This window comes from Manihot esculenta, chromosome 15 (genome assembly GCF_001659605.2).
Source record: "Manihot esculenta cultivar AM560-2 chromosome 15, M.esculenta_v8, whole genome shotgun sequence".
NCBI classification, from domain to species: Eukaryota; Viridiplantae; Streptophyta; class Magnoliopsida; order Malpighiales; family Euphorbiaceae; genus Manihot; species Manihot esculenta.
Genome location: NC_035175.2, coordinates 12,820,848 through 12,838,274, shown reverse-complemented (window position 1 = coordinate 12,838,274; position 17,427 = coordinate 12,820,848). Strand labels below are relative to the sequence as shown.

The 17,427-nt window shown below is 34.0% G+C and overlaps 4 protein-coding genes across 13 annotated transcripts; 2 read left to right on the top strand and 2 right to left on the bottom strand.

The window, feature by feature from the left end:
* Positions 1–324: 324 nt before the first annotated feature.
* On the top strand, positions 325–1,237 carry LOC110601217 (protein NOI4). Of its 3 annotated transcripts, none has more exons than XM_021738278.2 (3): positions 325–466; positions 589–786; positions 870–1,237. In XM_021738278.2, exons 1-3 carry the CDS (start codon positions 458–460, stop codon positions 888–890), a joined length of 228 nt encoding a protein of 75 aa, XP_021593970.1. In that variant the 5' UTR covers positions 325–457; the 3' UTR covers positions 891–1,237. The 3 variants fall into 3 exon arrangements, with proteins under 3 accessions (XP_021593970.1, XP_021593968.1, XP_021593969.1); XM_021738276.2 differs by having other exon boundaries at positions 867–1,237; XM_021738277.2 differs by having other exon boundaries at positions 327–466; positions 592–786; positions 867–1,237.
* A 141-nt stretch (positions 1,238–1,378) lies between these two features.
* LOC110601216 (mavicyanin) lies at positions 1,379–2,395 on the bottom strand. The gene is made up of 2 exons (XM_021738275.2): positions 1,836–2,395; positions 1,379–1,754 (listed from the first exon to the last, which is right to left on the bottom strand). Exons 1-2 carry the CDS (start codon positions 2,017–2,019, stop codon positions 1,432–1,434), a joined length of 507 nt encoding a protein of 168 aa, XP_021593967.1. The 5' UTR covers positions 2,020–2,395; the 3' UTR covers positions 1,379–1,431.
* A 138-nt stretch (positions 2,396–2,533) lies between these two features.
* On the bottom strand, positions 2,534–9,051 carry LOC110601214 (uncharacterized membrane protein At3g27390). 5 transcript variants are annotated; one of them, XM_021738269.2, is made up of 12 exons: positions 8,899–9,051; positions 8,565–8,678; positions 8,302–8,444; positions 7,391–7,499; positions 7,107–7,299; positions 6,877–7,013; positions 4,576–4,864; positions 3,941–4,047; positions 3,720–3,852; positions 3,350–3,545; positions 2,972–3,215; positions 2,534–2,853 (listed from the first exon to the last, which is right to left on the bottom strand). In XM_021738269.2, the coding sequence occupies exons 3-12, from the start codon at positions 8,393–8,395 to the stop codon at positions 2,613–2,615; spliced, it is 1,743 nt and encodes a 580-aa protein (XP_021593961.1). In that variant the 5' UTR covers positions 8,396–8,444; positions 8,565–8,678; positions 8,899–9,051; the 3' UTR covers positions 2,534–2,612. The 5 variants fall into 5 exon arrangements, with proteins under 5 accessions (XP_021593961.1, XP_021593963.1, XP_021593962.1 ...); XM_021738271.2 differs by lacking the exon at positions 8,899–9,051 and adding an exon at positions 8,830–8,861; XM_021738270.2 differs by lacking the exon at positions 8,899–9,051 and adding an exon at positions 8,795–8,842.
* A 3,545-nt stretch (positions 9,052–12,596) lies between these two features.
* On the top strand, positions 12,597–16,635 carry LOC122721886. Of its 4 annotated transcripts, none has more exons than XM_043950877.1 (11): positions 12,597–13,061; positions 13,176–13,521; positions 14,320–14,391; positions 14,524–14,591; positions 14,677–14,824; positions 14,986–15,063; positions 15,148–15,237; positions 15,388–15,495; positions 15,589–15,829; positions 15,921–15,964; positions 16,049–16,314. In XM_043950877.1, the coding sequence occupies exons 2-11, from the start codon at positions 13,276–13,278 to the stop codon at positions 16,205–16,207; spliced, it is 1,254 nt and encodes a 417-aa protein (XP_043806812.1). In that variant the 5' UTR covers positions 12,597–13,061; positions 13,176–13,275; the 3' UTR covers positions 16,208–16,314. The 4 variants fall into 4 exon arrangements, with proteins under 4 accessions (XP_043806812.1, XP_043806813.1, XP_043806810.1 ...); XM_043950878.1 differs by having other exon boundaries at positions 12,598–13,061; positions 13,283–13,521; positions 16,114–16,635; XM_043950875.1 differs by having other exon boundaries at positions 12,598–13,061; positions 16,114–16,635.
* Positions 16,636–17,427: the final 792 nt, after the last annotated feature.

The window sequence follows — 17,427 nt, the reverse complement described above, 5'->3', positions numbered from 1 at the left end:
TGACGGCGTCTATAGGGACAGGAATGACACTGACGAGATTTTCTTTTGGCGATGAAATGTCAAGAAATGGAAAATAATGCTAAATATAAGGGTAGTTTCGGGATTTGGTGGTGAGAAATTAGGCGGCTATTGGTCCTTTTTTAACTAGTTGGACGCTGCATGCTTATTGTGACGTGGCGATCTTTTATTCGTTAATTGAAGATGGGAAGTGTGTTGATTAATATAGTTAGCTCATCAAAGAATGAGGGATTATTATTATCCGCTAGTGGCTTAACCTCTTAAGCCAATTCCTCCATAATCGCTCTCTTCCCTCTCTCTCTCTCTCTTTTCTCTGTTTCTATTCTTCTCTCACCATCTCTCTTTTCTCTCTCCTTTTTCTCTTCAATCTGCTCTTTCTGTTCTTTTCTTTCCCTTTCTATTCTTTGTTTTCATTAGGATTTTGCTGCAATAAATCCTTATGGCGACGGTACGCAACATTATTTTTTATTTTTTTCTGAATCCATTTTCATTTCGTGGTTCTAAGAATCTGTTTTGGATTAAATTTTCATTCAATAACATATGTGATCATTTGAATGATATCTTGTTCAGCAGCAAGATAAAGGTCCGCCTTTGCCGAAATTTGGAGAATGGGATGTGAATAATCCTGCATCTGCTGAAGGATTCACTGTAATATTTAGCAAAGCAAGAGATGAAAAAAAATCCAATGGAACAGGAGGCCCTGGAGCAGCTTCTCAGAGAAGCAATAATCTCCATAAATCTAATGAAAATTTTCAGGAACCACCCTCAGTATGACATTTTTCTATAAATCTATACCCTTCATTTCTCGAATAAATCACAAATTTCTTATTCTTTCTTCTTGGTTGCAGAAGAAATGGTTTTGCTGTTTCTGAAACTATGGTACATTGAAGATGATGGTAAAAAAAAGAACACAGAGCGTAATTTGAGAATTGAGCTATCAAAGTTTGAAGCTTTCGTTTCAGATTCAAATGCAGTGGGGAAACAATGCTGGTTATTACATCCTTGTGACTCTTCCATCCAATCTTTTGTGTTTCATGTTCCCCTCAGTATTTTCTTATATATGTAAATCTAGGAAATGAACAATTTAGTCATAGAAAGTATATACTGCGATTAATCTTTCCTAATATTCATGTCATTTCACAGAAACTTTTGTTCAGCTCTGCAACTCTGTGCATTAGTCACTGCTCATTGATGAATTCATGGTAGTCTTTCATCTTTACATTATAGCTTCACCAATCCTTGATACAAATAATAGTAATAATAAAAGCAAAAATCCCACATTCAAACGTAAATGTCCATTAACGGGGTAATGTAATTTAAGCTAAAAATCTGCAAACAGACGATTAAACAAAGAGTTTGAGGACAACAGAAGCAAAAACAAACAACATCAATTTAGCAGACAAATTAAGAAACCTAGTACAAGACACGAGAAGCAACATATGACAGAAGAAGTTGAAGAGACACAACAACAGGTAGAACTGCAGAACGAGAACCTGCAGACTTGTTGCCATCGTCATGCAAAGGATTATCATCTTCAGAAGCCATAACCTTGATGATCATTCTCTGTCCCTTCTGACAATGCCCAGAAACTCCACTAACAAAGTAGAAGGGCCCTGAATGATCAAGCTTGTAAACTGTATTCCCTGTGTTGGAGAAGAAACTGGGGTGACTAGAGTTGCACTTCTTGTACTCTTGTTCAGTTACTTCCAGTACAGAATCCTTCTTGTACCTAAACCCTGCACAGAAACAAGAAATAGAAGAAGAAGTGAAGCACCCAAATAAACAAAAACAATGAATTTAAGATAAAATGAACTTACGGACGGTGTCGCCGACTTGGAAGCGGTTCTCAGAGGCCCAGTCATTGTAGATTCTGGTGTCATTTGCAGGAGGAACAACCCAACCTTTCTTGCCGCCGACTTGGTATTCGAAGGAAGAGACAGAGAAGTAGTGAAGAGAAGAGAAGATGGTGAATAGGAGCAGCAGTAGCTTGGTGGTAGACATGGTGAAACAGGAAGCTGTTGCTATGATATTGCTATTGCTATGGAAGAAAACGAAGTGAGAAGCTGTGGAGTTTAATAAGGGTGTTAATGGCAGTTACATGGCAGTGAAGAGTGAAGAGTGGAGAATGGATATGGGGATAGTGGGGCGTAAAGGTGACAGTTTTCTTTTGACCTGGCCTGCTCTGTGTCATTCACACCCAAAATTGGGTAGAAATTCATGTATCCTACAAGAATTCAGTTAATCTTTTATTTCCTATGTGAATGTTTTAAAATTATAATTTATAAAAATTTACTATTTAGTATTTATGTTAATTAGTTAATTTAGAAATCAAATAATAATTTTTATCCGACTCCACAGAATCTATATGGTTATTATTTCAGTTAACCAATTCATAGTTCTTGTTGTGCAAGTAAGCAAGAGGCTGCAGTTCTATCCCATAATTGCATGATTTTGTTTTCATATAGTGACCTGCATTATAAAGAAAGCTAGAGAAAAATGCAGCTGTGGACCAAGATGATTAAAATAATGAATTACACTAAGCAAAAAACAAAGTAAAAATGGGATGGTTTCTGTTCCTCAGCTAATATCTATTGTTATACAATTTCCACATCCCTTTCACCAGTTTGATCAGAACCATTGTGGCTTGATCTATTTTTAAAAGATTTCCGGAAGGCAGCAAAGGCGCTTTTCGATCTCGAAAATGCTCCAGTTACATTGTTTGGTTTGTTCTCACCATTCTCCTTGGCCAGATTTTCTGAAAGTGTCTTGACAAGGTTTTGGAAATGGCGTCTCGATGTAGGATACCTTGATAAAGATTTCGTAAGCCCTTGAAGCCTGAATTGTTGATTAGAAGAATTGAAAGGTAAATGAGCAACAATACAGAAAAGAGGAACTCAAACATTAAACCATTATGAGAACTCCGAGAATTTTTTTACGAGTTTTGCTTTGTTACCTTCGAGCTAATGCGTCAAGTTCAGCTCGTCTACGCTCAGACTCCGGTGCTAGACCGATACTTGCACTTTTCAACTTTGCGGGGTTACCACTCAACAGTACTAGTTTGCAGAGATAATCCTCTTCTTCGTCAGAAAGGTTTAAGGCTTTAATCTGGTCTTTCATTATTATAAAGGGGTTAAGAAACCAATCAAAGAAGGCATCTTTTGGTCTGTTCGAGCTTGTCAACTCTGTCTCATTGTCATCTACATAAATTAAGCACGTACGAGGAAATTTAAAAAAAAAAGGATATTGCAATAACTAAATTCCTTTTGGAGGAAAGGGGAGAAGGAGAGAAGGTGGATGGTATGGGAGGGAATGAAGAAAAGCATTCACTTACTCAACAAAATACCCTCAGAATTGGCTTTCACAGAGCACAGGAGTCCCCGAAGAAGGCTATAAGCCGGTAAGCCAACGCTAACCACAGTGCTACCCTTGTTAGACTTGGCGTCTTCAATGTCCTCAGGTGTTATTAATCCTTCAGAAAGAAAATCCTCCCCGTAGCGTTGACACTCCTTAAATAAGCAGTCAAGCACCTAAACAAGAAGCAAACACATTTTTATTCAGCACCTAAACCACTAGCTAAAGCCTAAATATGCAGGTGCATTGGGAAATCAAAACTGTACGGCTAAATCGATGCATCATGAGGAAAATAACACAGAATAATTCATTTAAGAAATAGGCCAAGTGTGACAATATAACATATGTACCGCAAATGGTTTTAGATCAAGAATGGGTGTAAGGGAGTCTGCGCGGTTGAGACGATTTCGAAACGAACTACGGTTTGAAAAGGAGGATGCACGAGATGCACTCTTTGTCAGTTCAGCTTTTCTGTACTTTGGCCTGTTGATATCAGAAATTTAGGGAACTCTGTCAGAGTCTATAATAAGCCCTATATCACAAGCATAAAGTATTTGAGAGTTAAACAAACCTTGGAAAGCAAGATCCTTCTGGCATGTCTAAAATGTCATTGCTGTATTCGTCATAAATAGCCCAGGATGCGACAATATAGCAAAGCCCAAACCAAAACGACGATTCCTGCAATCCAAAACCCACAGGATCAATGGTTATCTTATGTCCTGGAATTTGTGTACATGGGGAACTGACAGAATTCTCCGTATGTCAGATGATTTTTAAGTTGCCTTGGACAAAAGTATCATGATGCAACCAACTGCAAAGGTAGAATTCTAAAAATGGATTTACATGCAAATTTAAGGTCCATTTAACAGGGCAAGAAAGTAGGATCCTAGCGATTAAACACAAGTTCAAGCCACAAGGTTAAACTACAGTAAACAAGTTAAGGAGTACTGTGATTATCATGATATGTGCACTTTGGAAAAAAAATTAATTGAATTTGCTTTCCTAGTGAAAATTTCCAATGCCATTTCTTTTTTTGAAACTCAATCAAATAAAAAACTAGCCTCCTCATCACAATATGTAAAGAAAAATCAAATAGATGATAATGTGCCATTTTATTGAAATAAATGTGAGCTCACAATGGCTCAATTTGAACTTAGATAAATCAAATGCAGTAAACTAGAACCACTATGAGCATAAGATTTTGACCTGATAAACAATCACGCCTGCATAAGCACCAAGGAAGATGCTGTATACCATGGAGCCTAAAACTGCTCCAACAACAGCCAGTGGCCAGAGAAGGATGGCAAGACCTGCAAATGGTACACATATTGTCTCCAAGAAAGGGCCTTCTCGTCCTATGAGGTCATGAAACAGACGGTGCCACCCCTTAAATAGCATGTATGGGCTTTTGTAGAGGGCAACAAGTGAAATAAGTGGAAAGTCAAGCATGACACCAAGTAAACCAGCAATAATAGCACCAGGAAGGTAGAGCAATCTGCAAAAACATTGACAAAAATTGCAGGTAAACCAGTATCCAACTGACTGGAATACTAAATGTATATTTGAATAACGTACCGCAAGGGTAAATCAGTTGAAATAAAGTTTTTTTTTCCCTGACCATTAAGTTTGTGGTTCAAAATTTCCTGCTAAAATCCCTACTCCTATATCTTAAGATCTATTTTATCCCTGCGGACAGAGTGATTGTGTTCCATTCTCTAATGATGTCATATGCTGAGTAGTAATTCAGTGAGGAATATCCAAGATCTGAAATCATAGACTTCCTCCACTTGTTATGTCTTTTTATATTGTGGTTATATATTTGGAAAAGAAAGATGGTAAAATGAAATAATTCCCGTAAGGCTTCCTAGTGAGTTCCAGATGGAAAGAACTTGGAAGACTCTTGCTCCTTTCAAGTTAACTTATTTTTATTTGGTAGCTGCTTGACCATTGACAACATTCTAACAAAGAGGGAATGTCACATTTGATGTGTCTTATCTTCATAAAGAAACAACTGAGCTACTGCATCACATTGCATTGAGGCATACTGACTGATGACTCCAGAAAAATAGGGTTTACAATGTTTGAGTAAGCTTGATCTGAGAGGTATGTGCTCCTCTCCTTTTATTCTTTTTTCTTTTGTCTGCTAATGGCGTCCAACGGTTTTGCTGCTATTGGGCCACCTGTCTCTGTCATACGGATACGTACGTACAAAGTGTCAGGCGTCTGCTTCATGCTGAACGGCCATTTAATTTTCCCCAGGGCACACGTGTAAACAGACCTATTAGGTGAATGGGCCGGTTATTCCTTCTCCTGCTGGGCTTCATAACCAAGCTGGGGAGTGAAGAGGCTGAGGCCCAAAGGAGGCCTAATTTTAAGGTCGAATGGTATGGGCCGGCCCATTTTAGAGGTTTCGTGAACCTTAGACTAGAGCTGTCATCATGGGCCCGGCCTCGTATCGGGGTGGTGAAACCCAGCGCTCATCACTGACCTAGTTAACTTTCGAAACTAGTTCATTCTTTAATTGGAAATTCATTTGTGGCCATAGAGTTGATTGAAATGAATGTGGGCTTTGAGAGGCACAAACTCATGATAAAAAAAATTATTGCATTTTATTTCCCTTGTCTGCTTTATAAAGAAAAAGGAGAAGATATTTTGAGTGTGAAAAGTTCCCTCTGTGGGCACTAAAAGAAGATGGCTTCACAAAAGAAAAAAAAAAATCTGTTTCAGCAGGGAGCAACTTGACTCAAACTGCCTTAAATTTATATCTCTATTGTATATCAGTTTGCAGCTGTCCTATTCAATCCTCTAAAGGATCTATGTCACTACAAATATTGCTTTTTATTCTGACCTTGTACTTTAGGTGTCATTGGCATGCAATCTCTGCTAACTGCTACAATCAAAGAATCCAACAGCATTACACATGAAGAGGCAAAAGACTATTCTCTCAAAGGCGAAAGGTCCTCAGACCACCCAGACACGGTGAGCAATTGACTTTTGGAAATCTCATTCCTCCCATTTAGAGAACATCAAATATTTTGGGCCTCTGCATGACTTCTAAGAATGATTGGATTCAGATTTTTACATGTGCAGTTGATTGCCCAGGCTGAAAATCATCATGCATTCAATCCCAAGGATAGAATTGACAGATAATTGGGACAGAAAAATAACTTTCCACATTCAACTATAATCAGTTACTTGAGTAATGAATTAGTAAAAAAAGTTTGAAATCAAAAGATGAACCCTATTATATACGATTAAGATCTTAAATGCCTGCGTAATACTACTTTGATCATCACAGGAGTGCAGTCAATTCTTGGATTCCTGGCCGAGATAACTCATTTAAAGGCTATGTTCAACAGGTTGTTGAGAATTATTAAGGTCATACTGGTTTAATTGTTGTTAGGAATTGCCTTATTGGCCCATATGAGTAAATGGGATGAACAGGAACATAATGATAGTAGTTTTTGTGTTCATAAAGAAAGGGAAAAAAGAAAAGAAGAGGAAAACCTGATCTCATAACGTGTCCTATCTGGAGGTTGTTGCCATTGCAGGTCATCCATATATGATGAATAAGAATGATAACAACAATCTCCAAAATCACGGACAAAAGTGCAACTCTTTTTAACAGTATCCCAAGTTCCATCCTGTAAATATAGAAACAGAGATATCCTTTTACACAGGGAGAAAAAAGAGAACAAAAAGATAATAGATCATCAAGAGATGGTATAAATACATACAACAAAACAGTGGTAGAGCTCCTCTGTCCTCCCTTCTCCAACTGCATCAAAAGTGGCAAATACTGGTGAAAGAAATCCATACAGCGCACCACCTACGACACTGCCAACAATGCTGAGCAGCGGCCACAATATCAAGGGAACCGGCATAAATATGCAGAGAACAATCTTCAGAAATGGCCCTAATTGTTTAGCTCTGCCCATTAGAGAAACTAAGAAAATCAGTGAACGCCACGAACAAATATTAGCAACAAGGTACACAGTTTTATATTAGCTCAGAACAGCACCTTATAATTGAATAATACGTCCAAAAAGTATGGAATGGCCAAAGACCTAATATGATAGCAGAGTTGCCAATTCCCATGATAAGGCATACCAATGGGCAGAAAATGATACCTGTGCATAAAATTTGGCACCCAATAAGTTCAAATTAGAAAACATTTTCAATCAAATGCATTTACAGTGGAATGCCAAAAAGCAAACCCTGTCTGTTTTCTAAAAGTACACCCCTTCAAAAACATTATAAGCATGAACCCAATAATTAATTAATTATCATTTCTATTTACTAATACTAAAAATACTAACTTGCAGAGAATCAACATTCACATTTTTCAAAATGTAAACATGATAGGTACCGTAAGTTATTAGTCACATTCAACATATTAGCCTTATGACTGAACTGATCAGAAAGGAACAATCACCAAAAGAAGAAAGAAAAAGAACAAACTGATAGGAACGTGGAGTTGAGCCAGGAATATTCTAGAAGATGGATGGAAGATTCTAGAAGTAAGCAGCAGTTAGAGGAAGGAGAAGAAGAGCCTGAACCATGTAGGGGGACAGCCTGGCTTGCACGTGCAGCAAAGGAAGAGAATAAATAAAAGATGAAAAAGATGAGGAAAGACATCTGTTAAATCTGGCATTTTCTCTCACACAGAGAAGCATAATTTTCCAAACAGGATTCTTCCCTGGGGGATGATTGCAGCCATTGTTGAGTGTTTTGTTTCTTTTTATTTTCTTTTCGTTCTGGAATTTGTGAGCAGTGAAGTGAGATAGAAGAATTACATCCTGTGATTGATAAACACAAATTGTAGAAGTACAAGTTACAGTTCTTTCACAATCAACCATTTTAGATTACAATTGCTCCTAACTCCATCACAAACCCAAAAAAAATGGAATCAAAATTGATATTAGCACTAACCTTTAATAATACCCAGAAGCAGAAGCCCAATGAAGAAAGGGAGAAAGCAAATAAAGTTCCACAAAGAAGCCAAAACTCCTTTTGAAGGCTCCATATCCAACTGTAAACTGTAGACTTCAAAACCACCCAGATCTCCACTAGTTCTGCAACACCAAAGGCCCAACTTCAGTCGCCATAAGCGACGAACCAAGAATATTTTAATAATTAACAAAAAAGGAGAAAAACCCACAAATCTAGAATCAAAACCCACTTCTCAAACATACCCAAAGGCTATAACTTGCTGATGTTCTGCTGGCAAGAAATGGCCATACTCTCACGGCGAAATTTGCACTTGCGAATTATTTTTATCCGCTGGGAATTTGAATAAGCAAAACGTTCTGTAAGCAGAGTACACAGAAATTGTTAACGAAATGGCAAGCAGTTGAATAACCGTCCTCCAAAGGCATCAAATTCAGATTATGCACTGAAAAATCAGTCAAAACAAGAGATTGACATTAGAAAAAGAAGAAGAAGAGAAAGAATCCTTGCTTCCTTAGCCAGTTTCTACAGTGCATGTGCTTAAACTAAAAGCAAAGAGAAGTGGGTTGCTCTTACAACCTGTGAAATCGGGAACACACGCGCAAGGTTGATGACACGTGTGGAGTTGGGATTGTAGAAAGACACAGAAAGGGCGAGCGTTGTGGTCTGTAGCAGAGAAGAGCGTAAGCCGTGGGCTTGGGTGGTTGGTGACTCAACTTGGTGGTGGCTTATCTCTTTCAGTTTCATCAACTTTTTTAAATTATTTTAGTTTATTTTTTATGGAGAATGATTTTTTGCTTTTTTCATGATCCATCAATTATGACATGTCAAAAGTTTAATTTTTAATATTTAAATTTTTATCATAAAAAATAAATATTAAATTATTAATTTAATAAATCATATTTGATATCTAAATTATTTTAGGATCCTGTATCTAACTGTGGAGCGCTCCAGCACGCCGTTGTTGAACTCATTACGGCTGCATGAAATTTCACAAAAATCCAACTTTACCAATAATTAAGCATACCAACCATCACTTTCAAATTTAAAAAAAAAAAATTAATCACTTAATTTTGTCGTAATTATATTTTATAATTTTTTATTAATTAAATTTTAATTTTTAAAATTAAAAATCATATATTTAAATAATTAACCGTTTAATTATTTTTCTTTCTTTTTAAATATTAAAAAATATTTTGTTTCTTCTCCTAATCAATTAAGACCAGAAATTATATCAACTTCACTGCATCAAAAAATCCAAGCAAGTGGATGCAAAGGAGCAAACTTGCACAAACCTTATGATTCTTCAATTTGGTCGTCTTCTTCGTTAATGTTTACCCGATTGAATTCAAAATCAAATTAAATAAAATAAATTTTAAAAATTATTAAAATTAAATCAAACTAAATTAGAAAAAAATCAATTTGAATTAAACTATTTTGATTCAATTCAAATTGATTTGATTATGTTGGTTGAATTTATTTTAATAAATTTTTTTAAAAAAATTATTTTAAACGTTTTAAAATTTAATTAAAGTGTTACAATTTTATTTTTTCTAATAATAACTATTAAATAATATAATAAAAAAATAACAACCTTAAATTGAAAACCAACTTTTTTTTCTTTAAAATTTTATATTCAATAATGAGCTATATTCAGTTTAAATTGAAAAAATCGATCGAATCAAATTAATTAGAAAATTCGATTTGATTTTTTATTTATTTATGTCCGATTTAATTTTTAATTTTAAAATTTTTATTTATTTTAATTTAGTTCAGTTTTGATCATAAAAAATCAAAAAATCAAACTTAATCCATTAATGATAATAATAATTATTTTTAATAATACAAATAGATTAGATCATATTAAAATTAAAATATTTTAATTAGTTTTTAAAATATTAAAAATAAAGTATAAAAAATAAAAAAAATTATTAAAAATTTAAACCGATCAAATCGAACTGAATGAGATCAATTTAATTTAATTTGATTTTTTATCAAAATCAATTCAATTTAATTTTAATAAATATTAAAATTTTAATTTTTGATTTGTTCCTTAAAACCGCAATAGTACGTCACTTTCTTTCCGTGATATTTTTTTCTTTTACCAATATAAGAATATTGCATTTTATCAAGGCTTAAAAGACAAATTATATTATGTGGTCCAAGAGAAGCCCAAATACAAACTTAATATTATTAATGAATTATAAAAATATTGAGTATAAATATTATTTTATTAATAAAATTATAATTAATAAATTAATTCATAAAAAATAGATAGTCTCAGTTAGTTTAATTATTAAATTAAAAAAAGAAATAATTAAATTTTTTTAAACCATTAATCGATAATATACTGAGTATATCTTAACTAAAATAATGAAATTTTTTTAATCAAATAATGAATGGCTAAAATTTGGAGACTTGGACATTTTCTCTTTTAAATTAACTTTTTAAATTAAATCTGACCCAAATTAAATATTTTATCAGAATTTTTTATCCGATGTTGGGATGTGTCAAACACCAATAAAATTTTAAACGTGTAAGGATGTGTTGAATTTGACGTTAGTAGTAGAAAAAAATAATATACCCCTTATATGAATTTTTTAACTAATTTTTAGATTGAAATAAGATAAGATTTCCATCTTATATAAATATAAAAATGGTTTAACTGTTAAATCAAATATTTAAATTTAAATTATATATTTTTAATTAATTTCAAATAAATCTCAATTAAATATTTAATATAGTTATTATAAAATTTATTTTCGTATTAGGTCGTACTTTAAAAAATATATATATTAAAGCAGGATTAAAGGTTTCGAGATGAGAACCAGTCTGGCTAAGAAGACTGACTCAGTCCTCGCCCATGGGCCAAACTTCCCTGGTAGGGATAACAAAAGGAATGGGCTCTGTTACGCTTGCTTTAGCTTTGTTGAAAATTACTAGAAAAATTAGCACAATTCAATTGTTAATTTTGTCCAAACGATTTCTAACATATCAAATCAATGATATCGTTCCTAAATTTAAAAAAAAAATTACTATTGGATTTTCAAAAAAATTACACTGTAGAGTTAGTAAAGACATAAACCCTAATATCTATTATACCATAGGAAGCAAGGAAAGAGAGAGAGAGAGGAAGGTCCAAGCTAGCCAGCAGGGCCATGCATGCAACTGAGTAATTGAAATTGAAAGTGATGATGAGTTTAGATGCGCATAAAATCTGTGGCTAAATCTTCCAAACCGCCTTGCCAACGCTAGCCAAATCTTTTGGGAAGATGCACATCTTGGACTGCACCCTTTACTTCATTTTTCATAATTATCAATCTTATCATTAATTATTTCTTCTGCGATCACTACAAAAAAACTGTGAAATTGCGACCAAAATTAGCGACCAAATTTTTTTGTCGCTATATAGCAACCAATCAGCGACCATTCTGCTACTAAATGAATGAAATAATATTTTTATTTAATAAAAAGCTTAACGACCAATATTTGGTCGTTAATTGGTCGCTATTTAGCGACCAAATATAAAATGGTCGCTAAATCTAGCGGGAATTAATGGCGCGAATTATTAGCGACCATATTTGCGACGAAATTGCGACAATATTTTGGGCGGAAATATAATATTGTAATTTGCGACTATATTTAGCGACTAATTAGTTTAGTAGCTAAATAGCGACCAATCAGCGACTAATCAGCGACCATTTTATTTTTAGAATTTTAATTTAATTTTTAATTAAATTTTATTTTATTTAAAATTTTAAATTAAGATTAAATATACTGTTAAAATATTTTTTTATAATTTTACGTATATTCTTATTTTTAGTATAATTTATTTTACGTTTGGATATTTTGAAATTGTGATTTCAAATGTGTGCTTTATGAGGTTTGTGAGATTTAAATATTATAATTAAAGAGGAACAAAACACGACTAAATCTTTAATTATTTTAACTAAAAAAATTAATTAATTAATTTTAACTTAAAAAATAATTAATTTATTTTAACTTAAAAAATTAAGTAATTAATTTTTAATTAAAAAATTAACTTAAAAAATTACTTAATTTTTAATTGAAAACTAATACATTTCTAAAATAAAAAGTCCTAATAGTTTTTTTAAATATATTTTTTAGTTAAGTTATAAACTATTTTTTTATTATTATATATCTTTATCAGTGTATATGTATATTGAATTAAGTTATAATTAAGTTATAATTAAGTTATTATTATTAATTCTACTCAATTTAGATTATTATTTATATTGAAACCCTAATTCTAAAATCACATTGCATTCCTGACTCACTCTCTTTGCTGCCGACCACTTTCCTCACTCACCCTTACTGCCGACAGCCCTTTCCCTCACTCATTGTGCCGATCGACCGACAATTCTTCCCTTACTCACTTCCTATTGACCGACATCCCTCTCCCTTACTCTAACTCACTTGTGCTCTCTCTCCCTCTTCTCCTCTCTGCACACATGTTTTGCTCTCTCTCTCTCTCGCTCGCTCTCGCTCGCTCTCGCTCGGTCTCTCTCGCTCGGTCTCTCTCGCTCTCTCTGGCTCGCTCCTTCGCTTTCTCTCTTGGGTGTATTTTTCTCAATTGGGTCTTTGCCATTTCTTGTTATTGTTAAGCAATTTGAGTTGACCCTTTTTTTTTTCTTATAAAGTTGCCTCTAATTGCTGATTTTTGCGTTTTCCCTTCCTCATATATCAAGCTCTCTCTAACCATTTGTGCAGTTTCTGTTAAGGTAAATTCTTTGTAGCTTTAACTTCTTCCATAACAATCTAAGTCCCTCTTTGTAGTGTTTACATTCAACTGTACCTTGTTTTTGTTTCCAAGTATAGTGAGTTTTGGTTTTCAGGTGCTTTACTGAAGAACAAAGGCTTGGTCTTTGGCTTTGATTTATTGGAATTCTAATTGGAGATAGTCAAATTAATCCTTGGTTTTCTGTGAATTTGCTGATGGGAGATCATTTTGCCTTGTTGGTGGATCGATTGCTGACGGAATCTACATTGGAAGCTGCAATTGAGAGCAGAAACCGCTTGATGCAGGCAACAGCAAATGAAACAAAAATTGTTATATCTTCCCAGAAAGTGGATTCTAGAGATGATTCCTCTCCCAAGAAAATGGTGGAGTGCAGGATATGCCAGGACGAGGATGAAGATTGCAATATGGAGACACCTTGCTCTTGTTGTGGGAGCCTGAAGGTTAGCAAGGCTCTTATTTGATAATACAATTTCCAGTTTTGGGTTTGCTTTTTTGTTTTAAGCCATAGAAGCAAAATTTTCATAATGTACCCAATAATTTTGGATGAGTTATATGGGAAACTCTTGATCCATATCACTTTCCATTCAACTGATTTTATTGTCAACTTAGCTGCCAAATTAAAATTTTGCTTGTTTTACTAGTAAAGAGAAGGATTATCACTTATCATTATCTTTTGGAGGTTTCCTTTCTTCCTCCAACGGCTAAAACATAATCATTCCCCTTGATATAACTAGTTTCTTGTATAAAGCTTGATGAGCTTAAGAAGAAGGATTTTGCTTCTTCTATTATACCGTGAAATAATTACAGAAACTTGCAGTGATCATTGTCTTCCAAACATAAAAGGTTTTGATAATATCTTGACATCATTGTCAACTTTTCAACATGGGAAGTGGACTTCTGCTTGTCATGTTAAGCACATAGAGTTCTTGTTGCTGTCATATATGATACACTGATACTGCAACGAAGACCACTGGATAATCACATATTTCATGCGCATTCCAGGCTAACAGCATGGACATCCTGCGATTCTGTAAATTATCGATAGCTAAGTTGTGCACATTCCGACTCAAAGTCGAAGGTGTTGATTTAACCATGTTGCTTCTACAGTCTCTATGCAGTAACTTACATTAATTTGTTTCATTTCAGTGTTCATTCTCTTGCTAAAGATTAAACTACTATAAGTTAAATTGATTTTTTGTCCTGTTGCTACGAATAATACTGATTCTTCGGACATGCAGTATGCTCATCGCAGATGTGTTCCGAGATGGTGTAATGAGAAGGGTAACACCATATGTGAGATATGCCATCAGGTGGACTTTATTTTTCTGATTTCTACTTAATTATATATTATTTTTCTTTGGGGATCTTTGTACATATCCTTAGTGTTTATCAATTTCGAACTGAACTATAGCTGCTTCTTGATGGTAATTTTTTTTTTCCAGCACTTCACACCTGGTTACACAGCTCCACCGCCTCTGTTTCAAATTGGAGGTATTCCAATGAACCTCAGGTAATTTGTCCACCTGCTACTTATCTGTGCCTCATTATTTTTCAATTCAATGGAACTTCAACAATGTGCTTGTTGTTTTTTTCAGGGGAAATTGGCAGACTTCTGGAAGAGATTTGCATGGTCCCCAGTTTATAGCAATGGTTTCAACTGACCGAAATTTCCTTAATCCTGAGTATGAAGAATATTCAGCTTCAACAAGAAACTCAAACTGCTGTCGCTCAGTTGCTATAGCTGTAAATCTCTCACTCTCTCTTCCTTCATGTCTTTCTGTGCTTAAAATTTTAACTTGGGATAGACCTTGATTCATACAAATGAAGTTAGTTGTACTTTTGGTGAATAATGTATGGTTCAGAAGCGCTCGCAACATTCTCATTGTTGATTGTGAATTCTGCAGTTTATGGTTCTTTTGATTCTACGGCATATTCTTCCAGTCATCCTTAGGACCAATGAAGTTTCCTTCCCATTGCTTATGGTAAGGGAACATATTCCCAGAGGATATTGATGGAATTCGTAAGTATAAATGTATTTATTTATCCCTCTTTGCCTTGTCTGACAGTTGTTATTTCTACGAATTGCTGGGATTCTTCTTCCAGTATATGTTATCATGAGAGCAGTAACTGCTCTCCAGCGTCGCCTCCATCAACAGGTAAATTCTTGCCAAAGTTTGAGATTCTAAATCTTTTCTATAGTTTAAGAAATATAGAACATGTATAAATATTTAGCAATTTTATTAATTGTTCTTGCTTAAATGTGTTGAGTTTTTATTTAATTTGTTTTTGTTGGTGAATTTAAAAAGGGAGCATCAGGTGTTGGTTTAGGGAATTTTGAAGAGATTGGGCCACTGGATGTTAATCTAAAGCCAAGAAATTCAACATGGCTAAGAATGGCTGATCTCCTGTTTGTGGTAATTACTCTTCCAATTTTTTAACTGATTCTTATGAAGCTGATCTTATCATAATTTTGCATTCTATTTTAATTATTATTTTCTTGGAAATAGGATAATCCAGTTGGTACAGGATTCAGTTTTGTGGAGGAATCAAATTTATTTGTGAAAACTGATGAAGAGGCAGCAACTGATTTAACCACATTGTTGAAGGAAATTTTTAACAGAAATGAGAGCCTGCAACAAAGTCCTCTTCATATAGTAGCAGAGTCTTATGGAGGCAAGTTTGCAGTAACTCTTGGATTATCAGCTCTAAAAGCTATAGGAGCAGGCAAATTGAAGGCTAAACTAGGAGGTACTTCAATTTCTTTTCATTGAATTCTCTTTAATTACTATATGATCATGATTATATATATACATATTCTAAATTTCTCTGCAATGTTCAGGAGTGATATTGGGTGATACTTGGATCTCCCCAGAAGATTTTGTGGTAAGTCCAGCAAAAATGCAATGAATTCTAGTTGAAGTTCTGCAATTTTTCTTGATTTTTTGAGACTAAGTCTGAATTTTTCAGCTTTCATGGGGTCCTCTTCTGAATTTTTCAGCTTTCATGGGGTCCTCTTCTTTTTTGGTATTCAGGTCCAAAGAAGTGCAGAAGATCCTTCAATTTTGGTGGCAACTTACAAAGGAGAGCACAACCACTTGCACCTTTCAAAGCTACAATTTTCTTTAGGCTCGAGCCAACACAGTTCAAGTATAGCAGGTCCAGTTCCCACTGCGAACCCTGCTACTACTGTAACTCTTGACCTGATGAAACCTGGAATGCTGCAGGAGAATGCTGCAGGAGAATGCTAAAAAGGCAGTAAAAGAAACTGAAGCTCAAGATGTTGGGCAGATTTTGGTCCAAATTTTACAGCAGCACTTGCAGCTGCTATCTCAGGAAGATCATTGATCAACCAGACCCGGATAGAGAAATGGTTAAATTAGAAGTAGTATCATGAAGATTTTATGTTCTTTTTGTGTTAAATTAATTAGAGATGATTGATGTATATAGAAGAAAGCTAAAACTAAAGGAGAATTTTTTTTTTTTTTGAAATTTGTAGACAATGTTTATTTGATTCATTTGCAATGAAGAAAGAAAAGCAATTAGGTCTTTAAAGATTTTAATTTGTTCTTTTTAAAAGCAATATTTTAAATATCGTTGAAAAGCTGTAAAATACAAAGAATATTGACCAAAACAGCGACCAAATTAGCCAAAAAATGGTCGTTGATTGGTCGCTAATTTAGCGACCAATTTCCAGATTGTCGCAAAAATTATTTGCTATGACACCAAATTAGCGATCAAAAAATGGTTGCTGATTGGTCGCTATTTAGCGACCAATTTCCAGATTGTCGCCAAGAATGATTTGTCATGACACCAAATTAGCGACCAAAAAATGGTCGCTGATTGGTCGCTATTTTAGCGACCAATTTTCAGATTGTCGCCAAAAATTTAGCGACTGGCCAAACACCGACCATTTCATTTTGGTCGCTAAATGGTCGCTATTTGATATTAGCGACCAAATTCTGCCTTTTAGCGACCAAAATTTTGGTCGCTAAATCACTGTTTTTTTGTAGTGGATATTTTTAATTTTTCTGTCTTTAGCAAATTTTATTCTCTTTGCTAGACTTTCATAAATCTTTATAAACTCTTTGAATAAACAAATAATTTGGTGCATAATTAATATTATACCCTAGTTTATAAATACATTAAATATAAATATTTAAGACAACTAATGATTTTTTTTAATAAAATGTCTAAAAAATTAGATTTTATAAAATATAGAAACATTTTAATGGAGTGATTTTAAAATATAAATGAGTAGTAAATTTCTGAAAAATTTAAGTACTTAATGATAATTTATCCTTAAACAAATTGCTTGAATTGAAAACAAAAGTTATTTGCCCATATGA